This window comes from Lepidochelys kempii, chromosome 14, assembly GCF_965140265.1.
Source record: "Lepidochelys kempii isolate rLepKem1 chromosome 14, rLepKem1.hap2, whole genome shotgun sequence".
NCBI lineage: Eukaryota > Metazoa > Chordata > Testudines > Cheloniidae > Lepidochelys > Lepidochelys kempii.
In genome coordinates this window covers 3,454,567-3,465,492 of record NC_133269.1, presented here as the reverse complement: position 1 = coordinate 3,465,492, position 10,926 = coordinate 3,454,567, and the positions used below count along the sequence as shown (strand labels likewise).

The 10,926-nt window shown below is 55.5% G+C and overlaps 1 protein-coding gene across 3 annotated transcripts in view; it reads left to right on the top strand.

Annotated features, from left to right (window-relative positions):
- Window positions 1-2,815: 2,815 nt before the first annotated feature.
- The window catches only part of KIF19 (kinesin family member 19), a 29,236-nt gene continuing 21,125 nt past the window's right edge, over window positions 2,816-10,926 (top strand). The window contains exons 1-2 of one of the 3 annotated variants that reach the window (XM_073311322.1): window positions 2,816-3,274; window positions 6,285-6,365. In XM_073311322.1, coding sequence (XP_073167423.1) covers window positions 3,236-3,274; window positions 6,285-6,365 — 120 coding nt within the window. In that variant the 5' untranslated portion in view covers window positions 2,816-3,235. Of the gene's footprint in view, window positions 3,275-3,573; window positions 3,630-6,112; window positions 6,200-6,284; window positions 6,366-10,926 lie in introns of those variants that run through there. The other 2 variants (XM_073311325.1, XM_073311323.1) reach the window with 2 other exon arrangements.

Here is a 10,926-nt window from a genome sequence, read left to right as displayed (position 1 = left end):
TCCCTGGACGTGCGCAGAGGTCTGCCGGGGGTCCATCAACTCCTCTAGATAGTTGCCTAGTTTTACAACAGGCTACATAAAAGGCACCAGTGCAGACAGAACAAACTAAAATTTAATACAGACACTGACTTGTTTATACTGGTCCATATACTATACACTGAACTGCCAGGGCAGTGTTTGTATTCCACTGGATTTATTTGATCATTCTCTGGTAGAAAGGAGAAAGTCAGCGATTTGTCAGTAACAGCGTGGCGGTGACACTTTCATGTTTTTGTGTCTGATTTTGTAGGCAAGCAGTTTTGAAGTGAGGTGAAACTTGGCATCTGCTAGACAAATCAGACTCCTGAAAGGGGGACGGGAGTCTGGAAAGGTTGAGAGCCGCTGTGCTAGAGAAGGGCGAGCTGGGGGAGGGGCTCCATGGTCCAAGCGCCAGGCCAGGGACGGGATCGCTGCAGCAGCCTTGTGAAGGGAGACGAGCAGGGAGATGGCACTTGTCGAGGACAGAGGAAAGGAGGCTGTGGAGATTGAGAGGTTGCGAGCCTGGCGAGGGCTCGAGTGCGCGGATGGACAGGGAAAGCTGTATCTCTGCAGAAAGAATCTGCAAGGTCTAGATGGAGACCCTCCCTCCACCAGTTTCTCAGCCATTAGCCCAATCTCCCCAGGGCGGATTCTCCCAACCCCCACCGACCCACGATGAACTCCTCCCCCGGCTTGCCCCTAGCCTGAGGGGAAGGGTCTGGCCCCACAGCTGGGAAAGGAGACAAGGATAGGAAAGGAGAGGGGAGGGTCCTCAACCCTCCCCAGCAAAGCTGTGCGCCCCTAGGGAATATGCTAGTTCCCAGCTCCCAGCCCCCTGGGCCTTAGCTAGTGTCATAGGTAGTGTGGTGCAGGGTAGGTGGCAGCCAGGACTCCTGGGTTCTACACCCAGCTGTGCCTCTCACTCTCTGGCCTCGGACATGTCATTTCCCCTCCTTGTGCCTCACTTTCTCGCTCTGTAAAGGGGGGGTGATGCTGAGGTTGTGAGGCCGAATTCCGGCTCCAATGCCAGGCACCCTAGAAACCCAACGGCACTTTGGGGCGACTGAGCAGACATGCGAGTGTGCTGCTGGGTGTATGGAACACCCCTGCGATGCAGCCAGCTCTGGGGTGGAACGAGGCGCACAGCAACTCAACCCAGCAGTCTGAGGGCAGGAAGTGAAGAGTCCTTTTCCGATGGAGGTTGCCGGGGAAGTTAGGTTAGTAGCATGTAATGTCCAGAGAGAGATTTGGACAGGATCCCTCCTTTTGGTAGACGTGCTCGGGGATCTTTGATTCCTTCAAGAGCCAGGGCCTCAATTTTCCATCAAATCCAGACGCTGCTTGGGAAACCAACCAAGTGATTTTATAGGAAATAAAACTCTCTGCCCAGAAGCCAGGTCGCCTGCTGTCCCACAAACGGGTGATCTAAGCCCCGCAGCCCTGCCCGCATCCGTCTGAGCCTGACACCAGCTTCGCAAATGGCCACCGTTTTCTGCTGAAATAGACACCTTTAACAAAGCAACACCTTTAACAAAGCTGCACATTAATCCTCGGTCACTACCACAGGACACTCTGGTGCCACTCAAATCCCTACAGCACTTCCTACCGTCTTGGCCGGCTGGGGCTCTGCGTAGGAACAGCTGCTGCCTCTTTCTGCCTCTGAAGCCGCCTGGTACATCTGGATTCCAGCTGGGCTGTGTTCTTCCAATCTATTGATTAAATCCTGGTGATGATTTATAGCATCTTTCCATTCTGTTTCCCCACGTTGCATGGACGCTGGCTGGTGGGGCTCAAAGAAAGGGTGTTAAGTGGTGAATGGGACGTGCACAACGCTCATGTTTACATCTCACGATAAAAGTCTGTCACGGTGCTGGGCCGAGAACTGGGAATGAAACTTAAGAGGCGAGTCCTCCGAGAGAGATAGACAGACACACACTGTCCCCATTATCCACACATGCTGTCCCCCTACTCTCACTCTCTCAAGATGTGTCTACACTGTAAGCTTACTCCAGACTCTTACTCCTTTTTTCAGCCCTAAATTGCGTCTACACTGGAAGCTGTTTTGTGACTTTTATACATTTTTTTAGCCCAACCCCCTGTTTGTCCCCGACAGGCCCCACATAAACCTTCCCCAGCAGTCTTAACCTAGAAGGACCTCAGCTGGGCGAGCAAGCACAGGTTCAAAGCACGCCAAACAACAGGTGTCTCTCTTTAAAGGTGCGTCTACACTGCACCAATCTTGCCGCGGCGTGTGGCATGCACCCGCTGCACCTTCCCCAGCATGGACATCAATAGCTGTGCAGATGGTGAGGCATGGCGTAGGCGAGTGAAGACACGCCTGAACCCTGTGCGTGTGTCCCCTACACGACCAAGCAGTGCCTCCCCTAAGGACACTGCTGGTTTCAGCAGTATAGTCTCCCTCTGCCTCCCCGCAGCCGCAGCCTTCGCTGCGGGGAGTTGCTCCCCACCGCAGCGTGGACCCAGCCTGCTGTGCACGCCTCCTACGCGCCGTCACCAGCAGACGCGGCCTGGGTTGCCGCGAGGGTGTAGACACCACACCCGGGCACTTCCCGCAAAGCCACGCTTCGTGCCCCGCGCCACGCTTGCTGGGTAGACGCAGTTCACACGCCCAGCTCCCCTGTGGCAGAGCTGCATGGCACACACGCGTGTACACACACCCCTATACCTGCCGCCAGAGGGCGAATGAGCGAAGCAGAGCCCAGCCCAGCTGCTTGTGTGCTACTGTGTCAACAGGAGCCTGCTGCGCTGCGGTTGTTGTGTACAGTTTAAAGATCTCCAGGGGAGCCGGCGAGATCCCGCAGGCAGCAAAAGCAGCTGGGCAGAGCTGGGCTGGCCCTCCTGAGCACAGCCCGGTCAGCTGGCATGAGAGGCAGCCGGGGCTAGAGCTCCCCGAAGGGAGCAGGAATGCTGCACCCCAGCCCTTTGTGGCTCTGTAGCCTCCTGGGGGGCCGAGAGGATAAAAGGCCCTGAGCCCGTGGATGGGAAAGGAGCAGGCAGGGCTGGCGTCGTCCCTGCAGCCCGCCTCCCCCTTTTGTCTCTGGGAGGATTAGCCTAAGTCTCAGGTTGTTTAGGAAACAGCGGATGCAAGTGACAGGTCTGTGGAGGGGGGAGTGGCGGGTGCAGGGTCCTGAGAGCCATGCCTGTGGCAGCTGCTGCTGGCCCTCCCCTCTAGACCCTCTGTGCACCTGCCAGGATCATGAAGGAGGTGAAGGAGTCCAGAGACCAGCAACTCACGGTAAGTTGTTCTTTGCTGTCACTTGATTCGTGCTCAGTGTGGGAGGGGGGACTGGCTGCCAACTGTGCCCAGTGTTGCCCGGCGGGCACACATCGGGAGCCCAGGGAAAGTGGGGAATTCCCCTTCGTGCTGCTAGCTAGTACGTGCTGGTTAATGATGCTCGCGTCCTGTCTGGCAGGGTGAAAAGGGCTGGGTGGCTGGTCAGAACAGGAGCAAAAGCTGGAGTTTGGATGTTGGCCTCAGCGCCTGGGAGGCTGGCGCTAGTCACTTGTCTTCCCTTGCCCCCTGCTCAGCCCAGAAATGCCCCGGATCCATTGGGTCAAGTCACTGTAGGTGTCTCGAGCTGCATTCATAGGTAAGGACTGGGCTGCCGCCGGCCCTCTGTCCCCGCGCTCGTTCCTAGCTGGGCAGGTTCTGTGGGACCCTGTAGTAATCGTGCCTTTGTTGATTGAAACGTTACCGGTGTTGTGCACAGTGACTACCGGTGTGTGAGCTGGGGAAAGAGTGCGAGTGAGTGTGAGTGACACCCTCTGGAGCTCTTACACACCTGGAATAAAGCCACACAGTGTGCTCAGGAGGTGCTACAGACCTCCCCTGTGTAAGCGTGGCGTTGTGCACGTGTATGCACAATAGTGTGTGTGTGTGTGTGGCTAATATAGCTTGTGTGTGTACTGTACTAATAGAGATTAGTTTGTGAGTGAATTAAAGTACTAGCTATAGCCTCCTAGGGACTGGCTTTTGCAGCCTTTGTCCTCCCACAGTTTGCTGTCATGAATTGCAGCAGCATTAGACACACACAAACCAAATGATGATGCCAATATTTTTAAAGGAACTGTTTACTGGAGAGCAGTAAAACTGTCTTCTAAAAAATCCCAGCGCCCCTCCAGATTTCCTGTTTTACTCTCAGAACAGAAGGAGAAAGATTTACGCCGATGTGCGTTAATGCCTGGAAAGATGCTATTTTTTGATCTGTTCATGCAAGAGATTCTGGTCAGCGACGTGGCCCACCGATCATGCTCTCACACTGGTGCTTCATTAACAATAGACAATTGTTAAGTACCCAACTCAACTTGGCCTTTGCTAGGAAGCCAGGCCTGGTGTGGGGGATGACACTCACGTCTGCAGTATTTGCCACAAATGAGTCCAAAGACCTCGGTTTTTGGCTCTAGCTACTCAAGCTTCCACTGCGGGTTGGGTTCTGCCGGTTTTACAGTGGGGACCCTATCGAGTGGTTTGGGATGAGAGATCAGTAGAAGTTGGGGTTGGAGACTGCCAAATTGCAGAGGAGTCTGGGAAACTGTAGTTGCTCATGCGAGAGAGTTCAAGGTAAGTTGGAAGCAGAGCGCTCTGGGAAGGTACAAGTTAGCAAGGCCGGGCCCCAGGGTTGGGTTCCTGGTTTGTGAGTTGTTCAGGCGGGGCTTCTAATGCGGGTGGTTGAGAATCATGAATGTTTTATTGAAATGCTTCGGTGCTGGCAGTATGGGAAGGATGCTGGTGCAGATGTTCACATAAATAAAGTGGAAAGAGACAATGCAGCAGTGGTTGAGGCAGAATGAGGGTAAAGGACAGGTTCATATTAATTGGTAATATCATGAAGTAGAAAAGGAGCAGTTTTGCTAAATTGCAAGTGAGCGCCAATTAACAGCCAAAGGATCCGGTGAGGCTCTGGGATTATAAGACCGTACTTCATGCTGTTGTCAGTGGACTGACCCCATTGATGGACTATTTCATCGCTGAGGGGACGTATAACTGTAGAATTATGTACATGGAAATCGCATGCCTGTTTGCTTCGTGGATCATTTTTTAAAATAAATTTGGTTGTCTCATTCCTGGTGGTTCTCTACGACCTAAATGTTCTGCGACAGCCCTAGAGGCTCAGACTTGAAAGCTAAATTGGATTTTATTGCATCTTTAGCTTTAACAACTTAATATTAATTGGGAACGTTTCAACACGAAGGATACAAAAGGTTACAAATCCGGGTGTGTTGCCACTGGGTGATGAAGATCTTGGCACAGTGTCCTGGCATACAGACAGCACCTGGCAGATTGCGGGCATTTCCAGGGCTCAGATACCCACTACTACTTGAATCGACCCCCTCCCAACTATAGGGCTTCTCCTCTCCTCAGTGCCCATGCCTCACCCCCATTAGCACCAGTGATGAGTGGGGGCCTGGAACTGAGCCCTATGTCTCATGCCACTTGGCTTTGGACTTTCTGGGTGGGACTCAGCCTCTTCCCAAGCTCCTGGTCCCTTTGTAGGGAATGTGACCATTATAGAGACTCTCCCCCAGACAGGCAGGGGACCCGCTCAGCAGTGAAACGCACACGGGGTAAATGAAGCGAAGGAGGGAATCGATGCCACAGTGTCTGGGGAGCTGGTCGGGACATGGCTGCACCAGGAATCACTAACCATCAGCAACTTTGCTCTCACAGACCAAACCTTTTTGCAAATCCCAAGCACACCTTGGGCTGATGGATCAAACAGCTAGCGGGGAGCTTCGCTAATTGATGGATTTGATAAGCTTTTTGCAACCCAGACCTTCCAGTGGCTGGCCAGGCAGTGAAGAGCACAGGGTTAGAGGGAGGGAAAAGCCCCTCTGTGGACAGACTGACTGAAGCTGTCCCTTTAAACTTGGCGACAGGGCTGGTGTGAGCAGCCGGAGTCACCGATCTGCTCCCAGCGGTGTTTTCTTTCTTCCAGGAAAAAGCTGTAATTGCTGTGTGCTGGCCATCGGGGAGGGCGCGCCAGGGCCTCTGCTCTGCCTCGCTAAAGAGGCGATGCCTCAGGTGAGGCGTGGGGTGGGGAATGGACATCGGCAGCAAAGTCGCTGTGCCAGGTGGGCGGCTCGCACTCAGCCGGCTTCCTAGGTGCTAGGAACTTTCGGAGACACTCTGTGCCAGGCCGGCACCATGGCTCACGTGCAGGTGCCGATTCCCCGTCTCTTCTGCCTTCCCTCCACCAGCTCCGTTCGCCGCACACGTCTCTCACCCTCTCTTCACTCTCTTCCAGGTGGCCCTTCGGATCCGGCCGATCAGCATGGTGGAGCTGGAGGAAGGAGCTACTCTCATAGCTCATAAAGTGGATGAACAGGTATGGCAGGAGCATTCCGGGCAGGTGGGGGAGCGGGGGGCTTGCTGGCATCGTGTGTCGGGGACATTGCCCTGGCAGATCCAAGTTCAAATCCTGCCTCAGGTCTGAGTAAGTGGCTGTGATTTTGGTGCATTTTGTCAAAGCCCCCGGTGTCCAGTCTAAAGAGAAATGAACCTAGAAGATAGTCTGGCTGGGGGGCTGCGGGTCAGGATTCAGGGGCATTGGCAGAGCTGTGTGTGGAGAGCACAGGGCTGGGCTAGCAAGGAGGGGCCTGCAAGCTAAGAATGAGGTGCATTGGCAGAGCAGCATACAGAGGAAGCTCACGCTGCCCTTTCCCGCATTAGGTGTGACTGGAAGATACTTGGCAGTGTCTCTCTTGAAATCCTCTTGCTAACGGTTGTGATGGGAGACGGGAATGCAACAAGCAAAATCTTCCAGGAGCTCTTTCACTCGATGCCCTTTAAAAAGCAAAGAGCAAGGTGTTTTCATGCCGTTACGCTTGGTTTCCTTTGTTACTAGTTTTGCATTGAATCTCCTGCTTCCCAAGGTGCTAGGGAAGAGCAGGTAGAATTGTACCTACTGGGCCCATGTGCCCACAAAGAGCGCTCCTGCTGGACATCTGAATACGGCTGGCCTGCCCAGCGCTCCAGCAGCCCCCCACCCTCCAAGGGGCCACTGGCCTTAATTAGGGGTCATTCTGACTTTCCTTTAAATCCAAACCAGCCAGTAAAACCTCCTCCCTTGGGACTGCCCAAGAAGAAGCGTTTTTAAATGCACACTGGGGACCCTTGCCCCTGGACGTGGCAAATGGCCTTGGAGCGCTACAATTCCTGTTCCTGGTTGTCAGTTGCAGCCTGTCTCAATTCCCGCTTGTGCTCTCCGCAGCTCGCTGAGCAGGAGCATGGGTGGAAGGGCGGCCGCGTGGATGAGGCACTGGGCTGGGATTCTGGAGATGGGAGTCTGATTCACTACATCTCTCTGGGCCCCAATTCCCAATCTGCGAAAGTGGGGCCGTTATCTTGGGCACACCACAGTCTGGTTAGTGCGTGAGCTCTTCAGGGCCTGGCCTGTCTCTCGCAGTGTTCGTGTCACGCCCAGCACCGCAGGTTGCGGGGGTCCCGCCGTGTGGGAATGCAGGATGCAAAAGATAAAAGAAAATGTCCCGTGCTAGGTTCAGTGAGGATTCTTTCAAACGTGGCCAATCACTCACCCGGATCAGTCACACTTCAGATCAGCCTCCTGCCCCCAGAAGCTACTGGGCCAAAAACTAAACACTGAAAGGGAGGGAAAACGAAACCCAACCCCAGAATCAATCCCTACCTTCCCTGGGTGATGGGAGTGGCGGGGAGCCAGCTGAGAAAAGGTTAACAGCTGCATCATCCTTTCCCCCTTCTTAAGCCTTGTGCGTCCTTAGGAGGTAGCTCTGGGTAGCCCACCCATTGCTCTCAGGAGACCAAGTTTTCTCTGGTTTGTTGTTGTAGGGTTCATCATAAACACCAGGTTGCCCCTGCTGGTTTGTTGTAGGTCGCATGTGAGCCCCAGGCCTGCCCGTGCTGGTTTGTTAATGGAGGGTTGCTCATGGCACTGAAGCAGCTCTTTAGTGTAAGAAACCCTTGGAACAAACTCCACGGATCTGGCCCTTGGCTGAGGGTCTGGGCCTGTCAACCTTTCCCATGTCCCCTGGTGCTGTCTGATCCTGGCTGCCTTTGGCTTCCCCTTGCCCCATTCCATTATCGATCCAGCTCTATTAACAGCTGCTAAGCACTGGGGCCGGGTTACCGCTCGCCAGCCCCAGTGCGGCCTCACGTCAGGAGGAAATTCAGCTGTGTTTATTAGCAGGATATTTTTACCCCCCTCGAGCAATTACGGGAAGAGCAGGCGGCCGTGAGCTCAGGGCTGTCTCTGCCATCTGTGTTTACCTGGGCTGAGCGCGGCATTAGGGGTCTCTCCAGGCAGATGGTAACTGGCTGGGCTGGAAGCAGGGCTGCTTCTAGGCAGCTGGGCCCAGGGTCACCAGGTGGGGAGCAGGGCAGACCAGGCCCCCTTCGAGGTGCAGCCGGATTGCGGGGGAGGGGGAGAGCTGTCTGTTAGAGCCAGGAGGGGACAATGGAAGTTCTGTTTCACAAAGGATTTGGGGTTTCGACATCTGCCTTCGCTCTGTATTGGAGCAAAGCCCCGAAAATTCCCAGAGCCTCTGTGAAGGGAAATTCCTTTGGGGGCAATTGAAACGTTTGGGTTTGACAAAATAGCAGCGGTTTGTTTGGCTTTTGGCTTCGCTTCAAAAGCGCACCGTTGTATTCCCTTCTGCAATCCGTTTCTGAAGGAAAAGGTCTTTTCAGCGTGAAATGCTTTGTTCCAAAAAGGCTGCAACGGGACATTTCAAAACTCCCCCCCACCCACCCACCCACCCTCCCATCTGACGCAAAATGAAATTCCAGCAAAATCAACCTGATGACCCAAGCGCGATGGAACATGGCTCCATTGGCATTTCCCCTCCAGCTCTGTGGTCTAGGTGTGTTTCCAGTGCCTGAGTGAGGGCCTGGCTGATGCCCAGACTGTGGGGACAGGGAAGGGGCGGTTACACAGCTTGCAGGGTAGGTTGGCAGGCTCCAGACAAGCAGCTTTTGGAGGTAACGCCCCACTGAGACGCAAGGGCTGTCCCCACTCTAAGCGACTGCCTTAGGCTCCCTGCAGACGTCACTGCGTCCGTTACACCCTGGTCATGTTTTCACAGGGCAGAACACTTCCTGTGGTCCCTCTGTATCTGGCAGCCGGCGCCCTCAGCCTTACCCAGGCCCCGGGTGTCAGATGAGAATGGGGCGGAAGGCGGGTGCCTTGGGGCTGTGCTGGGAGGAGCGTGTTCCCTGTCGCACTCATGCCATCCCCAGGCCCATCTTCCCCTCTAGGCTTCCTGCCTTTCTTTTCCCCTTCCTTCATTCCCTTCTTTGCAGCAATGGGAAGTAGGAATGTCCCCCAAGGCTTCTCCTCCCCCAGCTCCCAGGGCACGGCAGGATGACTCCCTATTGCCCAAGCCCTCCGGCTCTCACGTATGGAATCCTCCGGACAGTGTCCGATCTGTTCACACACGCACGGCGCACCGGGCAGGACGGGGTGGGGTCTGTCCTAGACAGCCCCAGAGCTGGAAGAGTGGCGAGTTGTCCAGGGCTGGAACAGCAGGGGCTGTTGCAGGTGAGAAAAAGAGGTGACCTGGCATGTTAGGGCCCCACATCCCGGGGTGTTGGCAGAGCTAAGCTGGGGGAGCCCAGGCCTGGGATAGGAGGGGCTGCGGCGGGTCTGGGATCAAGGTGCCAGCACAACTGAGTTCACTAGCGAGGAGGAAAAAGTGCCCCGCGCTGACCTCCAAGGAGTGCCCGCCCCTTGCTTCGCTGGGACGCCAAATCCACAGCCTCCCCTTCTGGGCCTCTTTGGCTGATTTTCTTCCCCTGGTAAAACCGAGAACAAAGTCCAGGCTGAGGGAAGCAGCCATCCTATGCCCGTGGCTCTGCCCGCACCATGCAGGGGATCAGGGTGGGGGTGTTGGCCACTCCTGTGTGTGGGGGGGGGGGGGCTGGGAGGTCAGATGCAAGCCGCTTCTCTGGGTTGCCTTGGATAGCAGGTGCACAGGGGCCGGCATGGGCCCCGCTCCGGCCAGGGGACAATGCTATCTCAGACGTGCACTGGCATGGTTTATCAGTGCACCTAGTCGCCGTGGCAACAAGTGTGCGCAGGCGGGGGGGTCAACGCTGGCTCCAAGCAATAGAACTGGAGACAAACCCAGCTGCCACGTCAGGGCCTGGGGGTGGGGGGGGCGGGGATGCCAGGGACTGGGGGTGTGGACAGGATCTCTCCTGATCCCAGCACGGGGGCTACGGGGGCTTCCTTGCAGCCTGTCTGATCCTGCCCCCGCCGTCCCCATGGTGTCAGGGATCTCTCCTGCCCAGCTCTGCCCTTGCTAGTTCCTGCGTGAGCCCATTCTGTTGGGGAGCCAGTGTTCGGGGCCCTGTCGCTGCCCTGTGCTGGAGGGCAGGGGGCGGGTAGCAGGACTTCTTTCTGATCTTCGTATTTATGATGCAAACATGGATTTTATCTAACAAAAACCAGTGCCAGCCGCCCTGGGAGACCCTACAATAACAAACCAGCACGTGTAGCCCTGCCCTTATGGCGACCCTTCCATAACAAACCAGTGTGCATAGCTCTTCCCTTAGGGGAGACCCTACGATAACAAACCAGTGTGCATAGCTCTTCCCTTAGGGGAGACCCTACAATAACAAACCAGCACGTGTAGCCCTGCCTTTATGGGAGACCCTACAATACCAAAGCAGAGCAAGACGCTACGGGAGCCCTAGAAGTACTTGCGATAGAAGGAATGCTGGGGGTGGGGTGGGGTGGGGAGTGATGTTAACCCCTGTCTGGCGACCTGGCACCCAGTAAGTGGCTCTGGCACAGGGGATGCCCGCAGCCCGGGGCGGGAGGCTCTCTGTTTCTCACCTAGGAGATGCTGGCAAGGATGGAAGTAGGGCAGGTGAGGTGGAGTGACGCCACCCCGCTCCCCCCAGGATAG